Consider the following 24,045-nt stretch of genomic DNA (forward strand, 5'->3'; position numbering starts at 1 on the left):
TGATGCAATCAAACTCTGCCATTCAAATCTCGTAGTCATTTCAGTGACCTTACTCACATACCCACAGTAGTGCTGAGGTACAGAAATACGTTTGAAGTATGGAGCCAAAGTACTCAGACCCTTTCAGAACTAAGCTCTTAACTCTTGACCTTAAGAATACTTCAGTGCTACCTATAAAAGCAGTAAAAAGTATCAATATAATACTTACCTTTTGGATATTTTAATTGAGGTTTTTTTTTTATTAGTAAACCCTTTATGTCATTGTGGAACTGTTCTTCCTAGACAAGGACAGATTATTTTCTGGCACAAACACTTCACATCTTCCTAATTTGTCTGCAAAGACAACTAGTAAGGGCCTTGATGTGATAAGCTAGAGGTAAATAAGGAAATTATGCTTCATGCTTGCAATAAAGACAGTGACTACTGTCATATTGTGCTGCACTTCAGGCTTTTTTGGAAGCAGTAGCAACATCATACCAAGGAGTGACACTGAGAGGTGCCCTCTGGTATTTGCTGCTTCTGCCACTACAATAATGGTCACGGCTTATAATCAACACATAAAGAGCTCAGTAATTGTGAACACTGAAACTTTTTGTTACCCTAGCTTGGGACCCCTAACCCAGAGCATGCAGGCACTGTCTGCTGGTAGCCACATGTGCGATCAGCAGCTGCAGACTTTGGCCCTCCCTACAGCGGTGATTGTATATCCTCCCCAAATTGTCACAGGCACAGACCCTAATCACTGTCATCATAGGAGAACACAACTTTGGCTGCAGAAGGCGGTTGAGAACACAATTCTCTTTGATTCTTCACTTTTGTTTGGTGCTGGGTTGCTGTCTTTCCCTCAATTCTAGTGATTTCAAGAAACTCTCTACATAGTCAAGCAATCATTCTAGACTTTAAAAACACTTTTGGTTTGCTCAGAGTTAAGATCAATGAAACCTTTGTGTTCAGGATGCACACTGAGGTGCATTCTCTGAGGACATGAGTGATGCACCAGATCACTACTGCACAGCCTGGATACAAAATGTATCTGACCTAATTTCTTAGTAGATCTTATTGGTTAGTTTTAAGAAATATGCTGGGTTGAAATGGAGAAATGAGGATGAAATATATCATAATGAAGAATCACAGATCAGGAAATACCTATAAGAAGTCTCAAGCCAGTCAATACTAGAGGTTTATATAACCAAGCAGTATCTGCCAATTTCTCAAGCATCTCACATGGACACAGCAAAGATTTCCCAGCTATTCAGAACGCAAATTCCTCCAGGACAGCACAACTGTAGTGAAAGGGATATGACAAGAAATTAGAAGCCATTAAATCTAGTCTTGTCTCTAACACTGATGTCCTCTGAGGTCCTGTGGGTGTCACTCCCTGGCCAGTGTTCACATTACTGTAATTGTGCAGAGTACAGCACCCTACTCCCTATCTCACAAGACTGTGTTAAAGATGAATAATATGATTATTGCAAACTCTTTTATTCATCAAACAGCCACACAAATGCTAAATGTTATCTACCTACTTGTTACAGGAACACTTTTTCTGAAGGGGGGAAATCTGATCTATTCTGGGTGTCTGCAGTGCACAGCGTCACCAATCTATTTCATTATTTTCTCGTAGAGTTATGGTCTGCAAGTAGCATGCTGGGTGGAAAGAACAGCAGATTGAACACCCACAGCAACCTGAAGTTTATGTTAGTATTTCTCAGTTTGTGTCCCTAAACATTAGTGTTTGTAAAGCTAGTTTCACTATTCAGTCTTCTTCTGTGTGCTTTTGGCTGGGCATTTTCCCAGGTTTAACTACGTGCTTTTTGCAAAGGTTCCCTACAGAAATTATAGCAAAGTATTTTAAGGCGTTAGACATGGAAAATATTTTTCTAACCTTGCATCACTATACCTTTTTTGACAGAGGCAATGAACCTAGTGTTTCAATTATAGGTCTTACACACACAATTGGGCAGTAGGCCAACAATTTTCATCTGTGTATTCCAGGACCGGTAGCATTTGTTTAGCTATAAATTCGGAGATGCTGTAGGTTATGATCTATCGGGACTGGGAGAATACATGCCATGATTAAGCCCTTTCTCAAAACAGTTTAATCTAATTAATCACTTTCCAATTAAACTCCAGAGACTAAAACCTAATAAAATGTAATAAAATAAGGTATTTCTGATTTTTTTTAATACACAGAGAACACACTTACTTGTGTAACCAAAACATGTTTGCATATGTATACAAGTTACTTCTTAATACTAGATCCCGAGTAATGAAAAATATCAAATGTCGAATAAACACAGAGAACACAGTTACTTGTGTAACCAAAATATGTTTGCAAGTGTACACAAGTTACTTCTTAATACTAGATCCCAAGTAATAAAAAATATCACATTTCGAATAAACATTAGTAGCACCAGAAGTAGTATCATAAGTCAAATTCTCTGAATTAATGTCAGATGTCAGTTGCTAAACAGAAAATTAAAAGCAAAAAAAGGTAAGAATAAAGGTATTTTGAGTTAAAACAATTTTTAAATCCACTTCTATCACTGACAGAATTTTCATCATATGGTTTATTTTGAATTTTTAAAAATAAATTTAATTCAAAAATACAGTGTTTCTTAACAAAATGAATGTGTCAAAACAAAATGTTTTCTATTCTGGTATTTGTCTCATTTCTTTCAACAATCCCTATCACCAGGTTCATCTTAACCCCCTGATGAGAAACTGCATAACCTACCTGCCTAAAAAAACTTGTTCAGCTCTGCTCTCAGTTGTATTACTACAAAACCTAGGGAACTGTATGAGATTCCAAATAGACTTATCATTCTACGTACAGCAAATGAATGAGGGTCTGTAAACTCAAATACCTGCTGTCAAAGGCAAGATTTCAGTGATTAGGCTCTTAATTTTTACCCAAATCATCCTATCGCCCACAGATAATTCCTTTTCTCAACTGCAAAGTCCAGTGACTTGTTTTCATATGCCTTCACCTATGGTCATCTGGGAAGAAAAGGCAGATAAAGGTTTTCCTCTATCAGCCAAACAATGCTCATTTCAGCAACTTGTTAATACTTTTTAAGAGGGATTTTTCCCCCTTGAAAGTCAGTCAAAAAGAAGAATTTCTGAACAGTTGTTCAGATCAGCTGAAAGGCAACAGTACAGCTGATACAACTGCAAGGTGGTGCAACTGTAAACAATTAGTCCTTGCACGTGCTTTCATGGAGTGCTATGAACAGTTTTTTAAAAGCCTGTCTCACCAGAGTGAAGTAAATCCTCATCCTGTAGTGCCATCTTTCTTTTCAAAAGGTTTATGTTCTGAACAAATTTCTCAGTTTGCAAAGAATCAGAGAACCCGAGGCAGAAAAGAGTAACAGCAGAGAGTTTTATACTATCGATAGAAAATTTGATGCCCAGATAAGTCTGCAGAATATTAACAACAGTTTTTCAATAAAAGAGCTAGTTATGATATGTTCTAATGCTGGTATTTTATTCTGAATTCCAGCAAACTAAGCTCCCCAATGTGAAAGGACAATAAACCAAACCTGATAAAAGTTACCTTGTCACAAAAAAGCATAAGATCACCCTCGTCTTGCATTAAAAAAGCCCCAGTCTTGCATCTTTTGTTCAATAGGTGGTTATCCTGGACCTTGGACTGGTAACTGGAGTGTTGGGGGATACTGTAAACACAACTACCAAAAGATTGCCTATTTAACTACGTCTTTGAGTATAACAAAATAATAAATTGTAATCTTGTAAAAAAAATGTATTTAGTATGGTAAAGTAACAGATAATCTACCCAAACCACAGAAGCAAATACAAAGAATTCCATTTAAATATCTGATGCGTAGTCCATTACTCAACACAATCTCTAAAGTTGAGGGCTTAAGCCATCTCATATGGACTAGCAGTGCTCTAATCCCAAAAGTTTTTTTAAAAGAAGAGGTATCTTAAGTCTTCTTGTTTCATTATACACAGGACAACACCTTCATTGAGCTGAATTTATCAGCTTTGACAGTGGTCTTCTGCTTTTGGTAATAATATATGGCTTTCCTTTTTTGGGTGGTAATCTGCTGACTAACATCTAATAACACTGGCTACTAAGCATCCTCAAATACTGGAAAGCAGACATTTTGGATGTGCAGAGTAATTTGATATTTGCATAATGTACTGTCATTCTGCATGCATTTGATCTGTCTGCTGTATTTGATGTACAGCAAGTTGACTGTGCACGTGCGGATGAGTAGTGCAGTATACGTGCAGTAGGTTTGACATGTTCTGCATTTACTGCCTATGCACTGCAGAGAGGCAATGGGAGCACGTCGCATGGCTGTACTAGACTAACTGCTGCCCCACTGGAGATTTGTTTTGTCTTGGGGGGGTTGGTTGTTTTGGGGAATGACTTCTTAAAATCCTTCATACATGGAATGGGTACAAATGCCTAAGGAAGTGTTAATTGTCTCCTTACCCTGCTACTGAGGGATTTTCTAATTGCACAGTCAACTTAGTAGGCTATTGGTGTTGATGGTCCTCCTCATACGAACACACTCACATCAAGCTGTGGTTCAGGAAGCCCAAGGTCACATACAAAAATGTTTCTCCACCAAAGGTTTATATTTTAATAGTCAGTCATGCTTATATACAGAACCCAATTGCAGGAGTGCTGCTAAACATGAGCCATTTGGTATTACAAGAGTTTTGCTGGTGTTCAGAGAGACGATGCATTAGAAACTTTGTCTCCTTCGACAGTCACCATTGTAGCTTCAGTGCCTCAGTGGAGGCAAGTCACATCCCCTGTGGGGAAAACCTCCTTATGGATCACATAAGATATATTTATCATCTATCATTCTCTTAGGTAATAACTCTTAGCATTGCCTCAGAAAGACTCTTAGCATTGTCTCAGAAAGACTAAGATTTGCTGTTACTGGACAGTCACTTAGATATTCAGTGAGTCATTTGCTTCTATGGCCTAATAACTAAAGCTTTCATTTATTTAATACAATGAGGAAGAAAACAGGAGTTCAGTGGACCACTGATACACTGTCACAGTGACAGATTTGTGCTATGGAGGACAAGATGCTTGCAAAATAGTCTCAGACCTTCCTCTGCCCCCAAAATTGGAGAAAAGGACTGCTGCTGGCCATCTAGCACACAAGCCCAACCTAGCAGAGAATTTAAGCCCATGCAGAATTTTAAGTTTATAACCAGTTCTTTTGATTTCAGTTGGAGTGCTCACACTTTAAAGATGCTTGTACACTTTTTAAACACAGTTCAGGTGAGTAACATTTTTTGTCACAGATATTAGAGTTTTATTTTAAATAAAAGCGGTCTGTTTTTAAAGTCAAATAAAATATCAGTTTTGAAGAAACTATGAATTTGTTTCAAAAATTAATGCAACTTGATCTTGTTATGGAATTACCAGATGTTCTTTGGGTGTGCTGAGTGGACTTGGAAGAATTAAGCCTGCGCTTCCCTATTTAGTCAATGCATGTCTCAGCAAAGCACTTTATTTGTGTTCTCCTGCATCTCTAGCAGATGGTACAAACTGCCTGTCCTTTGTAAGACAGCATTTACCACACTTCTGAAAAGCCTTTGCATTGCTAGTAGTCCTGCTTCTTTGATGCTTCCCTCTGTTATGTGTCAACAACAAAGGCCAAGCCACATTTGCTGGTCCTCTATGAGAGAAAGGATCTCCTTCACTTATTCTCCATCAGGGTTTGAACTGTTGCATATTTGTGTACTTTGAAAGCTCTCTGGGGACAGAGAACATGATTCATGCAGAACAGACACAGTCATCCTTCATCAGGTTATGATGTTAATACCATGAATATTTGTAAACAGTAAATAAAACATGAAACCACTTCTGAGAAAACTAAGCTTACTTCTAAGAGACAAGGGATTCTGTGCTTTTTAGCAATCCATCTGCTTTTTTAAGAATTTACAGAACAGGATAGAGATTAAAGAAGCGTCACCTGTAGACATGTAAATAAAATTGACATAAATTGGTGACAATTAATTGTGATGTGCTTATTATATTCCAATATAATAAGTAAACAGTCCTTTAGCAATGACAACATCATTAAAGGAAAAGTATCTGTTTCAGAGAGCTTACAAGACTGTCCTGAAACAATGGCAGACGATATTGTGTTTGTAAGATTTGTTTCTCTGTCTGCACTTACTACATGACACTTGATCTCACTATGGTATTGCACTTTGGAATGGAAAAAACCCAACAGTTTAGTTAGGCTTTTAGGAAGCATTAGCTAATTATAGCTTTTATAATCCCCTTCATTTAGAACTAGTCTCCTGTTTGTAATAGCTGAGATCATCCCCATCTTGCAACATCCCACACGGTCACTTGCTAGATACCCTGTTTTTCCTACAAATACGCATTTCTGAACTCTCAATTCTATTTGTTTATCTTAACAAAGTAATAGGTTCTGGACTGTTTGCTCTTTTACTTTATTCACATGATTGATTTCACCACAGATGAAAATTCAGAGAACAGACATTATCTATGTATGTCTTAATCCAAATGCAATGAATTATAAAAATCATTGCACAAAAATGTTCAAAACTCTCTAGGCGATGCCCACATCTCTGACTCATTCTTCTCATCTTTAACTCTGGACATTGTCTATACAATACATTCTTTGATTCTTATATCTGATCATAGAAAATAAACAGAAAATAAACCAGCTTTGCTGAAACACAGTATAATTCTTATCTAGTGTTCCAATATTTTTCATAGTGACGGGGAAAAGTTTTATAACATTCCAGACAAAACTTCAATCACACCATAAAAACACTCAGGTTGGAAGGGACCTCAGACAGTCATCTAGTCCAACCTCCTGCACAAATAGCAACCCCAAAATATCTCACATATGTTTCAGAACTTATATTAAAATGACATATATTAGTTTCACTTAGCGTATGACCTGCTTGCAAAATTTATTCTTAAAATGGTTGCTAAAATTTCCTTTCACTTACTGATACAAATTGTGGAAAGAAATAGAAGACCTAGCGGTCTCAGTAGTCTCTGGATGAAATACATACACTTCCAGCATGGTTGGCCATGTAAAAAGAAATGTCCAGGGTTAATGTACAAGAACCATCGAGGTGCACTGTATGCTGATGTTCAGTGAGATAATAGTGAAGCAATAAGGGAAAATAATATATCTGAAGTCCAAAGTCTCACATTAGATGAGGTTAACCTTCCTACAAGGACAGCAGGTTTTAGTGCAAAGGCAACAACAGCGTCACATGGACAATTAAGAAAACATCCAGAGCACTACACCTGTAAGAAAAATAGTGAACAGAAATTCCGTGGTTGCTGTGTTTGGCAGAGAGCAATACAAAGATGAGGAAAAAAAGGACCAACCTTCACTTAACATTAGTATCTCCATCAAAGTACAGAATGATTATTATAAAGGACAGAAATTTTATTGCTAACATCAAGCAGCGCTAAGATAGCCTTGTTCTATGTATCTGCATTAGAGATACTCAAGATGTGTAAGTGAGGGAGCCACAGGCTAGAACTCTTATCCCACCAGGTTGTCCTACGCATATATTTCCTTTCCATCTTCCTACGCCTTCAGTTCTAGTCTGGCCCCATTTTATTCTGCACCTCTCGGGTTTTTTTCTGCATCCCTAATACTTCTACAGGTCCTCCATTTCCAGTTGGCATCTTACAGCCTTCCCCCAGACTCTTCACAATTTCTTGTTCAGTTTCTAAAACACAGAACCCAAAATATCTTTATTTAGGACTGTTTTCTTGTCACTTCAGAAAGCTGTCAGAGAGTGCTGTTTATTGAGATCATCTGAGTGGTTTTAATCTTTCACTAAAGAAACACAGGGGTATAGTCATTTTGAGTAAGAGCAGGCATATTTTAAGACACTGTTACTGGGAAGTGCAAAATTGGGGAAAACTGCAAAGAAACACACAGAATGTGAATTCTTCACGAAAGTAATAATTCCAATTTTTTACTATCTATCCTGTCAGGTAAATATGTTCTTCAGAGGTGAAGTGAAATAGGTGGGAGACTTTTTCATGGTCTCCCACATCCCTGCTCTGTCAGCATGCAGTGGGATGGGCAATGGCCAGGGAGATGGTAAGGAATAGGGAGACTTTTTCATGATTTCTTCTTAACTTCTCTGAAGAGGTAAGAACATGAATGTGTGGGTGTGCCATCATGCACTTTTCTCCCTTCAGTAACACCTTTGCTTTCTGTCTGTTGTCATGCTGAGATCAACTCACTGGCTCCTTTCCTCCATCTCAGTCTGTTTACATTGTTTCAGGATTTCAAGGCCATCTCTGCACAGAAAAGGGCTGGAAAACTTTTCTTTTTTTAAACTGAGAGGAGACCTGCAGTCTGCTGCGTTGACCTGGGACTCACACGATTCTCTCTGATCCTTTGCCAGTACACCAGAGCTTATTTTTTTGTTGCCTCTGTGAGAAGAGTAGGATAACTAGGTAGTACAGAGTGTGATTTCATGGTGGCAGGGCACACAGAACATGCAGTTAATCTAAACTGCAGCAGAAACTAGAGGGAACAGGACAAGCAGATCCTTTTCAGGCACATCAGGCTTTTATCAGAAATTTGGGAAAGCTGCTGTTTATTTAAGAATAGAAAAGGTATCATGATTTATCTATTAAAACAAGTAATTCCTGTTAGTTCTGTTTAGCATCATGGGGCTCAGTTACATCCCAGTGGAACGTCCAGTAGTGAAGATGGTTATGGACTGAATATGTGTGGTTTCTTGCAGAAACCTTGCTCAATTTCTGTACAATTTGCATTAAATCTTGATCATTCATCACATGCCTGTACTTCTGGTTTACAGAATGGGATGTCCCAATTGGGATGCCTGCTAGTTTCACTTCTGTAAGAACACTACACAGGGCTAAGGTGGGGTTTTTTAGTGCAAATACAGAAATGGTGTGTCTGTAGGTGGCAGAGTTGGTCTAATGGTTCTGGGTTACTGATGAATTCTGTGGCATTCCTGAAACTACTTCTGTTTCTTAACAAATCTGATTCTTAGATTGCAATTGTTAAGTTGCAGCAGGTTTAGAACATCCCCTGGTGAAAAAGGAAAGGTACCGACTGGTATTGTGCACCAGCCAGGCTACCCACGTGCCATCAAGCAGCTGGGTACGCCTGCATACTTATACAACTTGCACTATATTTGTGGAGTTTAACATGGAGCATAAAAAGTGAGAATACTGCTAGCATAATAGTATCTTTAGAATGGAAATCAGTGAAACTACATCTATGGTACGTAAATATGCTTATTTGCATAGGTACACATCTGCATTTTACAATTGCAACAAAACATGCATGTGTTACAGGTGGAGGTGTTTTTTCAGCAGTTCAGTAACTCAGAAAGAAAAATACTTTTTCAAAACAGCTGACACTGAAATTATTATTTTTTTCCTGTCCCTTTGTTATTAAGAAGTCTTTTTGAGAAACTGTGACAGAAGCACTGCATCCCTAACTGGCTCACAGAAATTATTCTTTGTGACTATCACTGATGTGGACAGTAAAATTAAAAGGTATGGCAAATTAAAGTCAGACTAGCCAGCCAGAAATATAGCCAATAAGCCCTGCCTGAGTCGAGTTTTAAGCAGCATTTGATGAAAAAAGGTTCAACAATAATAAAAAGAACAATGACCTTTTCAGTAGCCATATAACATTTGTTTTTCTACTGCTGTTTTGATAGAAGAGTTAACACTTTTTAACTCACTCTTTCTGAAGAAACCATAAATTTTAATGCTTTTTCACTGACAAAGGAAAAAGAAACTTCTCAGTGTTTCTGCTGCTCCTGTTTTTCACTGCTTAGTCTCTTAGTAGACCGGAAACAAAAAAATATTCTCAGCCACCCAATGCAGCTTACAATAAAACATGCATTAAATCTTTCTGTAGCATTTTGACAAAAATCTTAATATCAGAAATTGCTTTTGGACAACAACCTTACCCTATAAAAATAGTTATGTTAAAAGATGTCTTTGAATTGTCCCATTTCACCCATGTTTCATGTCAAAGGTACACAGGCTAAGTTTCTTACTGCTGTTTCTTCACTTGTACTCAAGCAAGCAGCAGAGGGCACAGCTCCCTGTGGAAAGCCTTCCAAGCAGGAGGTTGTGTGACTATGCCTCATTCTGCTTCAAATGTTTTCTGTCTATCAGGAGCAATGTTTTGATTAAAACACTGCAATTTCCACAGTCAGTAATACCTCTGAAAGAAGACGTTTCTCTTTTGCTATTTATTGAACAGTCAGTGCTGTACAGAATCATGAGATTTAGTTATGCCTAATGCAACTTCCAGAATACAGGTATTACCACAGATCACTGAAGTAATTATTTACAGAACTCCAAAAATTGAATACGTTTGGTTACCTTGGACGAACACTTGCTCCATACATACAGCTCAAAGTTGTTCACAAGCAATAGCAATAATACTTGGCAAAGCTATATTCAAAGTGATCAGCAGCTCCAACTGAAGGGTCCAAATCTGAAAATGTATCATGCAGGTAACAATTTTAAGCAGTCTCATGGCACACAAATGTGATTTTTAACTTCTGACCCCAAACTCTGGGGTCTGTGGATTCTTTTCAAGGTGAAGGACAACCGAGAAGAGCAAGCCTGCTTTCAGTAGGCTTAGATTTTGGTGGTAAACATTTAAGCATCTGGCAATCAAAGGGCTGAAAACCCCTAATGTAGGGCAAGTAAAATGTACCATTGTAGCACACTGTCTTTCTCTTTCATATGTTATATCTATAAACCAGATTAAGTCTTTGCAGGTATATATGCTTCTTTCATATTAAGGTACAGAATTAAAAGGGAAAAAAAAAAACATAGAACTACCCTGTCATTTCTGATACAGATTGTTTAATGTTGTATCAGTATAACTGCAAATAATGAAATTTGTATTTATTACCATGCCATGTCCACCTACAAATCTGTGCTGGTATCTAAATATATTAGTTGCAATTCAATACATTCCCTGAATATGAGGTGCATAATGACATTTATAAAGTTTTGTTGGTATTTGCTAGAAAATATGGACTACCTAAGCTCACAGAACACCTGGTAACAAGAAAAGATTTTGAATACTTCATTATTTGGACACAACTTTTTTTTCTTGCTTCAGACTTTGGCTGTTCTTGTAATTGGGACAGGGAGTTATAGGACAGTTGGGTTTATATTTTATAGGTTTGTCTGCAAATAAAAAGAGAGATGTATTATCTCTCACCACTTAAAACAAATGCTCAGTTAGTATTACAAGCCTAAAACTATAGCCCATAGCAGATAAAACTCCCCAGTTAAGCTGATAATTTTCCACTCACAAAGAGGGGCCAGGTTTGATCCTATCCACAATAACCAGCCGTGCACAGACAAACTGAGCTGTATCTCTCCCATTAGCAAAGCCCGGTGCAGGAAGCAGGCACGAGGTAATAGGAGACAATAGCTCTTTCACAACCATTGGGGTCCTATTATCTCCCGCTCTTATGCCACAGACCAATATTTACTATGTCTTACTTTATTTTTAAGGTGATTCTTACCCCTTGCACCCTATGCAATGCTTTGCACAAGGATGGCCAGAGCTTCCTCAGATCAAGTAATGCTGATGGCTTGGAAGAGCCCTCCTTCTAGTTCATTCCAAAACTTTCATAACTTTGCAACTTTCCTCCCACTAGTTTACTTACAATAGCTATAAGGGAAGATTATCTAATACAGCTTATTTAATTTTGACCAGAGCATTACAAATAACAATATCTTGATTGTGTGTAAACATTAACTAAAAAGGATCACCGTGAGAGCTAGTGAAATATTTTTGAAACTTTTTGTAGGATTTTTTCACAAATCAATTCACTATTAAGATATGTAGTATTTGGTGCTTAAAAAATTTTAAAAAAATCCTTTGAACGTCCTTGTAATTTAATATTTTTCAGAAGAGTTTTCTGTTTTTTCTGGCCAGTGTCCTTAAAATAAGACTATTTTACATTCATTCCTATACTATGTTCATTTTTAATTTCATAGTCCCAAATAAGGTCAATAGGTGTCCTACCATGCATAAAGTTAGACACATCTACAGTGGTTTGCAGGTTTGGAGCTTTAGACATTAAAACTTTGTCCACACTCATCTGGAAAGCCAGGGATCCACTTCTATTTATACTCTGAAGGTTTTGCCAAAGATATCACATTTCTTTAATCCCAGTTTCCTGGAAAGGTGCTAACACTTTCCCTGCAGTGTGGATAGCCTAAAATGTGGAGGCAATAATCAGTGGTTGATGGAATAGAGGCTTGTGTTTTAAGAAGCTTATTATCATCCATGATCCTCAGCCGCCTTATGCCCTGTGCTGCTGGGACATTTTTTGTGGTTGCTGTCTCAGCAATTTATTCCCATAGTTCTAATGCATAATGTGACAATGTTTGTGACAAGTACACTGGAGGAATGCACGAGAGCTACAAAAATAATTATAAAATGCTTTAAATCACATTATTTTAACTTACTTTTATAGACAATTTACTTCAATCCCTATTGCAATTTGTAAAAAGCTTTTATTTTGGTAAAAAGGTTCAGTGCTCTTTGAGTTCAGAAGTCTTTCCTCCTAACATGAAGTTGTTGTAAAAAGCCTTGAAATAGTTTTTGTCAGGGAGAAGAGGGAACTGAAAGAAGTTGCCCAAATGGCAAGTGCTGTGCAACAAGCAGTAAGATATCAGCCACCCTTCCTAAGTTGCATCACCTTAGTTCCTGGGACTTTGTTTGAAGTCACACCTAATTTCTTTGTCACTTGGAGAAAGGCTGATCGTACAGCCACATTGTAGCTTCAGGAATTAAAAAAAGTGGTAAGGCTATTCAAAGAAATACTGGATTCTTTTCCATTGAATCATGGTTCATGAGCTCTTTATGAGCTCAAGAGCTCCTTCATAACATTAACCTTATTCTCTATATTCATGCAGAAAAAAAATTGGTTTTGACAGGTTTTAATTTGAACTTGTACAAACCAGCAGCTTAGATTTTAATTAAGAAATACTAGTAATTAAATATTTTAGCAACAGTGATAGTCATAGTTAAAAGCTGAAGTGCACTTAGGAAGGTATAAAAGGGTGTAACGGGAGGAATCATAAGCCAGTTGTGTTGGGTTTCAAGAAGCAAACCAGTTGTTGTGTCAGTCACACACAGTCTGCTGCATTTAAATCGGAGGTCTAGAATTACTTTAGAGCCTGGCTGATGAGACAGTAAAAAGGTCACAATTCTGAAATGTTGGCTCCTCTTCCAAGAGATCATTTTACTGAATCTCTGCCATGCTCACCTCGCGCGGAAAGAATATTTTTCATAGTCAGAAAATTGACATTGATTATCTGATCAAGCAAAAGATACTATGACAGTTTTTCCACATTATATTCCCATCGCATCTGTCTAACAAGACAAGATTTATATTTCCTTTGGCTATTATTCCTAAAACTTCATTCCTTTCTTTGTTAGAACGTTCAAAATGATCTTGCCCCACTCTTCTGTATTCTTTGTCACTGAATTTCTCTATATTATATTGTCCCCATATCATGCTGGAACGCACCATCTGTTTCACTCAAACCACAAACACAATTTCAGATCTCTCTGAATTAGTCCTATCTAACTGGTCACTTGTTTTTTTCAGTGGTGCAGACAATAGTTCTTGACCACTGACAGAAGGTCTTTGATATTATCTATATAACAAACTCACAGTGACCAACACTGTCTAAAGATGACTGATAGCAGACAAGGAATTGAGGCACTCTGGCTCTTTCACCCTGCTGTGAGTGTGAGCAATTGCAGTCAATTTGTGCTGTGGCTCTCATAGGAGTGAAGGAACTTATCCTACATTATTCCAAAGGAACGATGATAATTGACATCAGATCTGGTTAGAAGTCAGGATTTCTGTTCTGCAAGAAACACATTCTCTTTCAAAACAGTTCTTTAAAGAATTTATAAATTTTACTGATGGCTGCTAAATCCCCCCACAAATACATTCAAAAGAGTTCTGATTCTCAAAGTTAAAAACTCTTGAGCCATAAACACCTTTGCCCCAATGTACCTGGCTTATCTGTCCCTCCAGGACACCTAATTGTCCTAGGGGACAGGCAGTGGCCCAGGGGACAGGGCCACTTCCATGTCACTAATAACCTTGTAATTTTGACTCAAACCCTAAAACTTCTCCTGCAGCAGCAGAGAGGCTGCAAGTCCTGAGTACCCGGGATGAAGGCGGCTTTTTCGGGGCTCCTGGGCTGCCAGCCGTATGGCTTCGTTCTCCAGAGCAGAGGGCTGCATCTTTTTAGTGTCTGGTGGCAGGTTTGGTTTCTGAAGCCTCAAAACTTAGTCACCAACACCAGCCTGAGTCTGTTTCAGCAGTAATTTATCACAGTCATTCCAGACCATAGCAGCCAAGACAGCGGCAGGCCTCCCAGTTCCCCTTGCCCCAACAGGGTGTTGAAGGCTTGACGCAAGCCTGGTTACTGAGATCTTCAGACTCTCTACTGGAGAACTACAAGTTAATAACTGGCCAGGTCCAGCATACCTAATATTTCCAGCTGATCTATTTGTTTTGCTATCTTCGTTTCTCACATAGTTTACTTAGCAAGGTTGCCCAAGGACCATAAATTGTGCACCATTCACTTCAAGCAGAAATTTCATGAGGTAGTGAAATGCTGATATCATCTTAGTAATCTGGCTAGGAAATTGGTCAGGGACTAAACAGGTGAAGCTGTCTGTCTTTCAGCAGAAGTTTGTGGTGGTAATTTTCCTTTGAACATGTTCCATTCTGATAAAACATAATTTCTGAACAACAACAAAAAATTAAGAGAAAATTGCAATCCACCTATAATTGAGACGCATCTAGAAGCTGTCGTATTCCTAGGCATCAATGCCACAAGTTTTACAGGTTATAACATTACTTGCACAATGGTATCTGAAATTCCTGACGTCAGCTGTGGACATCTGCAAAGGCAGATATCAGTAGTTTCCTATTACTGAGAATAGTCTGTAAGAAAAACAGGAAAATGTCAACAGCTTCCATTTTTGCAACGCAGGATGACAAGGCAATGCTTACACAGTCTATGATAAACCTTATTTTATATAGAAATAATTACTCCATACACTCAGTTCAAATGGTTACAAATATAGATAATACCACAATTAACTATGCTGCAGTACTTGTCAAGCATACAGTCCTAAAAATACAATCCTACTTTTAAGCATGTATGAGACAGAGTTTAAGACAGGCAAAATCCCATATGTATTAGTAGAACTTAGCTTTAAAACAGAGAGTCGGGGCGTGGTATCTTATTACTGAAGAAATAGGTAATTGTGTGTAAATATTCTTGAACTACAAGATAGGACCTACTTCAGGAGAAAACTTTGGAAGTTGGACTTCAATCATGCACTTAATCAGGTATCAGTCCCCAAGAAGATTGCCTTTAAGATTCCTGGCAGTACAAAAATGGCTTGAGATCATTCCCCAAACATCTGAAGCTGGTAGGACTTAGTAGGCTTTGGACCTCCTCTTTTATTAATGAGAGCATTGCTAGTCATATTAATATAATATTTAATAATATATTGACAATTTTGTTGCACACTGATGTTGTTATTTGTTTTCCACCTCTAAAAGCTACTGAGATTGATTATTTTTTAGTGATTGTCAAAATTAATGTTCTAAAATCCACACATAGATGTCTTATATCATTGACATGGATTTTCAAAAAGGCTGAGCATCCATTGCTTTCTGTGTAGTCTGCACTTTTACACCATAATTATCCTTTGGATTGTGAAGATTTAGTGTAAAGGTCTTTGGACAACATTTGAACAGTTAGAATGATGTATATTTTAATTTGGCATCTAACTCATATCTGTCTTAATATATGTACTGAATCAAAAAGTAAGCAGATTGCAAACCACACTGTTTTCTTGTTACAATCCTTTCTCTTATCACAGTTTCTCATGCCATTCTGAAATCATATGAAATCAAGCATTGGTTAGAAAATATTACTGTCTTCACTGTTTAAGCAGGCATATAAAAGCCCAGGTGTAAGTTAGACATTCAGAAGAAAATCAAAGCAGAGATGTTGTCTTAACAGCTTTCATCAGCACCAGTAGTTTCTTTTTATAGAAGACAGTACCTTGCAAGGAGAAAAAAATGTCAAGTTTGAACTGGAGTTATCAAGGCAACAATGGTAAAAGCTATCTTTAATAGAAAATCAGATATCAGATTTATTTATAATATATTGAATATTTCTTTCTTTTCCTTATAAAAATTTTTCAGAATTACATGGATTATTAACATATCAAGTATCTGTATTATGTATACAAATCGTTCCAAGGGAAAGTGTCATGAATTCAGTATTGAATTCATGTACAGAATTTGAAGTAGAAAACTTCAATTATTTATTTATTTTGCCTAGGACCTGACTACTGGCACAAGTTATACCCTATTGCCAACGGAGACTGTCAATCTCCTATTGATATTAAAACCAAGAAAGTCAAAAAAGATGCATCTCTGGGGCTTCTCCAGATCACTTGGAAACCTTCCACATGCAAAGAGATTGTCAATGTTGGCCATTCATTCCATGTGAATTTTGAGGATACGGACAATCAATCAGGTTAGTAAAAAAGGGATCTGGAGAGGGGCATGTGAGACATTTTCTTTTTTGCATTCTCTTTTTCTCTAATTTATATAGAAAACACGAGTAGTTGCCTTTCAGGAGTATTTATATAGATTAGGAGGGTATGCTTGCTAATTTTGTTGTACTAGTTGGTAACACCCTTTAAGTGTCACAGAAGATCCAAATTATGTTCTTTAAAATTAGGACTTGTTGGCAAGTGTTCTTGTGTTAAAGGCAAAAGGACTAGTAATTTTCTAGTAGAAAACCTCCAGGATAATCACTGATTTGGGGAGGGGAAGGTAGGAGGAGAGTTTCTAAACACAGTTACTCAATTGTGCTTTTTTTTAAAATCAACATGCGGTGCGAGATTTATACGTATGTAAGTTACTCACAGTATAACTCCATATGAAATCAGTCTGGACTAGGTTTTTTTTGCTCAGAGAGTCTTGTTACCTTGATAGCAAAGGAGGAGATTTCTTTGTGCTGATTTAAAATATTGCAAGTGCTGCAAGAACTCCAGGCACATATTTCTAAGCACCATGCACGATTACAGGTGCCTATTACCACAGTGGGAATTAATACACATTTATGTGCTTGTAAGCAAGGAATTAATGATAATGACCAATAAACAGTGTCAATAACATCTGAGTACACCTCTGGCATCTCATAATCTAAATTCAGAAAATGTCAAGTACCTATAACTGTTACTTCTGTGAAGAAAGAGACGTTTAAAATACTGTCATAAATAATACAAATTTTAGTGGGAAGTGAATTCCATGAGGTAGGACTGTTTCCTCTGCAGTTATTAAAATCCAGTTACTGTTTCTGGCAAACTGCTGTTTTTCTGCATTACTTTTCCTTTTGTTTTCTCTCTGGAGTAGAAGGTGTATTCACATACATTTCACCTGAATTTTGGAACCATATTGAGGAGACATGCAGATTTACTATAACCAATGCACTCATACGCATACCTCGAATTAACTCCTTCAATAACTTCAGCTTAACTGCACAAACTGTTGTTGGGATTTTTTTTCTCCAAATGTTTAAAAATAATCTAATATCAAAACATGATAACATGGAGAAAACTGCTTGCACGTTATAAAATCTTTGAAATCTGTAACTTGCCTGTCAGGAAGACTTTATTGATTAATGTTTTTACCTTACTTGCTGCATTTGCAGTGCTGACAGGTGGACCTCTCACTGGAACATGCAGATTGCAGCAGTTTCATTTCCATCGGGGCCAAACGGATGAGCAAGGCACAGAGCACACAGTGGATGGAAGAGAATATGCCTCAGAGGTAGAGTCAATGAAAGAAAAGTCAAAGTCAATTTTTCAAAGTCCAGTCACATATATCATCCCTAGGGTGAAAAAAAGCATATGTAGATAGCTTTGATAATTATTTTATTTTGCCAAAGCAATACCATCTCTGCATGTGCAAAATTGACTTTGCAAGAGCAAATTGGGTTTTGTGGTTGGTACTTATTAATCTAAATTTAGATAGTCTAAATCCATATTTAAATAATGAAATAGAGCCGAAAGGTGCAGGTATAAAACTAAATAACATCTGCTAAATGTTAAAAAGGTCAGCTGTACAAGTACATTCAGCTTAATACTAAATCAGCTGCTTTTTAGAAATGCCCCACTATAATTATAGCTGGAGCTCCTCAAAGCTACAAGCATGCTGATTTTTTTTTCTGGCTTTTCAAGAACAGCAAATAAGAAGGAAACCCAGAAGAAATTAATGGAGAGAAAGAGGTAAAATGTTATCTAGTAAGGGCCTCAGCAGCTGTCAAGTACATTAAATGTCTTCAGATAATGAAGCAAGGTCTCTTTTACAAAAATTAAAAACCATCTCTAAAGTAACAGATTTTATTTGGTTTCCAGTGTCTTAGTGTCCTGCTAATAGTCATCAACATGCCAACAAATAATTCGTGTTCAATCCATGTAATGTTATCTTTGGCAGCTTTTTAGATTTTAGGAACATTACAACATGAGAACCTAATGAGATGGATTATAAATTTTTAATTTAGGCATTAGGAACACACAGCCAGAAGTGTGTTCCTAATAGGAGATTGTCCGCTGTTGAGAGTGCTAAAGCTATCTCATTTGATACAGCCAAGATAAGAAAGGGGTGTCCCTTTAGAATTGCTTTCTGCTGTAAAGAGATAGTGCACTTAAGCTGTGTTTAGTGCACTTAAGCTGTGTTTAAGCAGCACATGATTAAGTGTTTATTAGTCTGCTTTGAATCAATAGTTTAAATATGTTGAAACAGTAGGATGTTAAGTTGAAAAGACAGGAATTCAGCTTTAAAAAATACCAGAAATTTTAAAAAAATCTTATTTAAATCAGAATTTTTAAATTATGTGCTTTATATGGTAATTTCCGTGTTCTGTCTCTATTTTAGAATGTCCTCCTTGTATTTTAAGAAGTTTTGATGTTTTCTGTGACCATGTTGCTGAAACATTATACAAATAATCCTGGACTAGTCTATTGCCATAGAGTTAAACAGTTGCTAAGGAGTCGCTAAGAATATTCATAGGTGAGAGGGCATTTAAAGTTCTATAAGTTCTTGGAAATTTGTATTTCACACGAAAAATAGCTCAAGATATAATAAGCAACATACTAGGATGAAAAAAAGTTCCTTAAAACTCTATTAAAGCAAATACTGTCAAAACTGAAAAGTTGTTGAAATATCTATGTTGAATATAAACCATCCATAGGCATGATGTTCATGGCCATACTATCAATCTTTTGCAGTAAATGGGACTACTGTGAATAAATAGTGCACCATGTGTAATAAAGCGGTTACGCTCCTCAAAATGCTACTTAATATATTACATTTTTAAAGACATGGAAATAAAGTCATGCACAGGAGACTGTTAGCAGTAGAATTAGAAAAATATATGTCCCTTGTAAGTTGTGATTTTCCACATCTCTGTCTACTTACCCCTAAATTGCTTTCAGGAATACGTGCAGTTCTGCATACCCCAAGATAAAGCCTGGGTATGAGTCCTGACAATGCCAGGGCAATTCAGCAGAACACCATAAATCTGCAGGCGTTCACAAGCACGTTCTCAGTTTCACGGTCAGACCCTAAGAGTGCAGAGTGGCGTTTCTAACTATTTTACTCTAATTGCGGCATTTCTTTGTGATAGAACCAACAAAAATGATCCTGTCAATTGCTTTCTAGCTTCATCTCATTCACTGGAACATGGACAAGTATTCAAATGTAGCTGAGGCTTTCAACAAGCCAGATGGCTTGGCAATTGTCACTGTTTTCCTGAAGGTCAGTTACTGACAGACTGAAAACACATGTGTCTCTCTTCCCTTTATCAAAAATACAGTCAGTGACAAGGACTAGGAAAAACACGTCTTTGTGTTAAATTGGTGGCCAATGACTGTCTCTTATCCTGATTTAGCCCACGTTGCCAGCTTTGCCCATGCTTCTACATGCGCGTTTTACCCAAATCCCCATTTCATCCACAGAGCTTTCAAGAAGAGCTGTGCTTTAAAGGCATGAGTGCTAGTAAGGTTGTGGTGTTTCGTCCACCTTTGTAACAGGCAATGCTCACACGGTTTGTGTTTGCTTTCCACTCCATTAACAGTGATGTGAACTTTCACAAAAAGACGGTTTGAGTCACGTGTGCTATTACTGTCTATCAATCAGAAAAGAAAATTCTAAATTAGAACTCCAGGAAATCTTGAATCCATGCACATGACATATTTAGCCTTTCAAAACCAACTGAGGCAGGAAAAAGAATTCCTTATTATTAAGGACTTTGTTATATTAAGGAAATATAATATAATATTGTCTGTTATTATATACTGCTAAAATATAATTACTCATAGGTCACATTGCAAAAAAGATACCATTTCTCTGAATGTTTTCAAAGCGAATTTCAAGGATAAGCTCATATGATCAAAACAATCATATATTTCTGAACCACAGATTATTTTTGCACTATTGTTTGCATTACTCTGCAAAGCAGAAGCAAAACTTCCTATTATTTCCTTAAAAGTTCTAAATTTTGTCTCGTTCATAGTGGATTTGCAAAGCTAAACTAATCAACATTTATAAAGCATATTCTTATTCTTGATTCTGTTAGAATAAAGCTGTTGTTACATATTTAGGATTTGAAAGTATTTTTTTATTTACAGCTGGGCTTATGCAATGAAAACCTGAAAGGTGTCTTGAAGGCCTTGGATTCAGTAAAGACTAAGGTAAAACATAATCACAGCCTGATCATGATAATATACAGATTATTTAAATTAAAATCTACGCAGTCTTTCATCTGCCTTTTTGAAGACTTCAGAATAATGCAGGGGTTCAGCTGAAGGAGGGTGGGAGCTGAAAGCATGATCCTGGACATGAGTTTATGGGATCCCATATGATATTTTGTATTGTTGGGGCTCCACACTGTAGACAGCTATGGGATCTTTGTGTAAGAGTAAGAGTACACAGTTCCTGATTTCTACCTAATCCTACACTTCCATACATCTGTCTGTCCATTTAAAATTACCCCTGGTGTCCACCACCAGCACAGTCTCACAATAACCAAACTGAAGTTTCACTCAGTTGAAGGAGGGAAAAAAAGAGAGAAGAAATAACACCAGAACTGCACTTTTCTTAAGCTGTCTTGTAAAGCAGTGACTATTCCCAGTAAGCCTCTCATAAAGGCACAGGATAAGCGGAGACAGAATCTGAATATCTGAATTTTAGTGAAGCATGTTAAAAATACAATACAGCATCTCCCACAGGATTTTAAAAAGGAATGTAGACTTTGACCCTGAACATGCAAACATTATCAACATGTGTGAATCCTCCCTTTAGCCTCAACAGACAGCTCATAATTAATTATACACTGAAATGTTTTGCTTGCTCAGGAAGACAGAGTTCAGTATTTTGAAAAAAAAAAAAACACCACCACAACCCTTTCATCAGTGATGACTGAACTCTTTGGTATCTGATACCATTTCGGGGGGAAGCTGTTTTTTCTTTGGTTTTTTTGAGTAACCCTGCTTATTGTCGGCGGTGCCAGCCCTAGATGTACCTTAGTGTCAAACTCATCACCAGGGCGAGCAACTCACCTCTGATGCTATGAGAAAACAGTAGTGTTTTGAAATGACCTCCTCTAATTTAGGAGCACATTCCCTTGTAGCCTGAGATGTAAATCCTATCTTACTCATGGGTTTCATTAACCCAGCGTATCTTCCACAGGGTAAGCAAGCTCCCTTTCCTGATTTTGATCCTTCAAGCCTACTGCCTAAATCCATGGATTACTGGACCTACAATGGCTCTCTGGCTCACCCTCTCCTCCATGAGAGTGTCATCTGGATTATCCTTAAAGAGCCAATTAATATCAGGTCAGAGCAGGTACAGTATTACAAGGAACAAGACCCTTCTTGGGTCTTTTAGCTTCAGGGACATTATCATTTTACATTGTATTGCTGCATTTTTTTAGGTTTATTTGTCTCATTTTTATTGTAAAATGAGTACTACCTTTGCACCACATTATTGCTTTTAATAAACACTTATGATTCTGCCTCAGCTGGGTTAGGCTACTCACATTTACAAAGTCTTTGGGAATTGAGATAAGATGACTTCAGATTGGTGGAGTTGCTTCCATTACTCCAAGAAAGGCGATTTGCTTATTTAAACTTCCTTGCAGTGCTGTGTCTCCCAAAGCAGAAGCCAGGCAGAAAGCTGAATTCTTCCCATCTTCATTCCTACAAGACTCCCCAAAAGAAATTCACGTTCTCATCAAATCTCAGCCAAAAAACCTGCCTAAGCAGGGAGTTTTGTGATGTGCCACAAGATCAAATAGCCAGAGTATAGTTCTCCATTCAGGGCTATGATAGAGTGGTTAGGAGCTGTACCAATTGCTTTATTATTGCATTATTTCCTAATAATGTCTGTAGGACAAGCTAAATATCCCTCACCGGCCTTATCGAGGTAAATATTCTTTTTGTTCTAAACTCGTATGAAACTGTCGTATGCAGTTAAATTATTGCCACCTGTGCTTCCAAAGGTGTTTGAATTAATATCTTTCCAGATAAGGCTAGTTAAGTACTTTGAATCTTTGAAAATAAAAAGCACGCATGTAGAAATAAATTGGGTATTATGAAGATCCTTAATATTTGTTCAAGGTGTTATTAACTGGTCTATTCAATGGATAGGAGATAGAAATTAAGTACAAATAGTTTGGCATAAAAAGCAATGTTTAAAGCAGGTTGAATTAGTTCTAAGGTATCGGTTTTTACTTTCACAATTGGTGATATTTTTAATTTATCAAACCCCATTTTTCTTACATAGGTGATAACACAGTGGTACCAGTGTCTGAAAGTTTCTGTGGTAGTTGGATATAGGGGTGAACCATTCAAAGATAGTTGTTCGTTCCAGTACTTCTGCGGCAGCATAGATTCTGAATCATCACTGGATTAATTTAATATTATGAAGCCTAATTTTTTTTTTTAAATAGAAAGTTAGTTGGGAGGTATAACAATTTCTCACTGACATGCAATATAAAAGTGAAAAGCTAAATGTATCCCTTCCTTCCTCTCCCCTTTTAGCTGGCTCAATTCTGCACAATCCTGTCCTTCTGTTAAAGGGGAAGCACCTTGCCCCATACTGAGCAATCACCGGCAACCCCAACTGCTGAAAGGCAGAGTGGTGAGAGGCTAATTCCAGACAACCAAAGCAAATCTGGAGCACAGTCTGCTCATCAAGAGCAACATATCCAAACAAAGACTACGGAAAAAATCTACCAAAAAATGAGAATGTGCATGTGTTCTTAGCGGCAATATTCCTGTCCTGCCAGAAGCTGTTGTAACTCACTGTGGCATTAGGCTAGTGCTTTTACTGGAATTAATCTATATTCTTTTTGTGGTAGGCAACTAATCTGTTTTAATGCATGACTTTTAACAGTGAAATGTACTTTAAAATTTTTAATGAATCTTCACGTTCCTTTTGATGTGCTAAGTAAACTGTGGTGATAAGAAGCAAAGTAATTGTTCAGAGTGAAATTAATCAGTGCTCAGCTTCCCACAAAGAGAGTTTATGCAACTGTATGAGATGTCTGTTGTTTTTTGCAAAGAAATTGCTACTGTTAATGGCAATTACTAATGGGTTATTGTTGATTTGGCTACTAAAAATGGTTTCTTTTTCTAGTTTAGCTGATGTATGTCTGATTAAAATTAAATTAATAAAGAAAGCACTTTGAAATGAAACAGTATTGTAACAGTGCTATGCTATCAGTGTTTTAAAAGAAATTGTGCAATAATTGCTGGTTTATTTTACCTGCAGATCTAGTAAAGAATTATTAGACGTATATCCATGGAAAAATAAAGCACCTTGGTCTGGCTGTACATTTAAGTCACACACTTACGGTACCAGTTTCACTATTTCTCAAGC

The 24,045-nt window shown here is 37.2% G+C and overlaps 2 protein-coding genes across 4 annotated transcripts in view; one reads left to right on the forward strand and one right to left on the reverse strand.

Moving 5' to 3' along the window:
• LOC142078672 (carbonic anhydrase 3-like) overlaps positions 1 to 11,823 on the reverse strand; it is a 32,970-nt gene extending 21,147 nt beyond the window's left edge. The window contains exons 1-2 of one of the 3 annotated variants that reach the window (XM_075141572.1): positions 11,557 to 11,823; positions 10,391 to 10,505 (exon numbers count right to left, since the gene is read on the reverse strand). In XM_075141572.1, the coding sequence (XP_074997673.1) occupies positions 10,391 to 10,412 (22 nt within the window). In that variant the 5' untranslated portion in view covers positions 10,413 to 10,505; positions 11,557 to 11,823. Of the gene's footprint in view, positions 1 to 10,390; positions 11,465 to 11,513 lie in introns of all 3 variants that reach the window. The other 2 variants (XM_075141570.1, XM_075141574.1) reach the window with 2 other exon arrangements.
• Positions 11,824 to 15,247: 3,424 nt separating this feature from the next.
• On the forward strand, positions 15,248 to 23,784 carry LOC142078673 (carbonic anhydrase 1-like). Its single transcript, XM_075141575.1, is given in 8 exon segments — positions 15,248 to 15,509; positions 16,433 to 16,630; positions 17,813 to 17,931; positions 19,825 to 19,920; positions 20,793 to 20,855; positions 21,853 to 22,008; positions 23,205 to 23,231; positions 23,233 to 23,784. Coding segments are annotated over 8 exon segments (840 nt in total). The 5' UTR covers positions 15,248 to 15,412; the 3' UTR covers positions 23,317 to 23,784.
• Positions 23,785 to 24,045: the final 261 nt, after the last annotated feature.

This window comes from Calonectris borealis, chromosome 2 (genome assembly GCF_964195595.1).
Source record: "Calonectris borealis chromosome 2, bCalBor7.hap1.2, whole genome shotgun sequence".
NCBI classification, from domain to species: domain Eukaryota; kingdom Metazoa; phylum Chordata; class Aves; order Procellariiformes; family Procellariidae; genus Calonectris; species Calonectris borealis.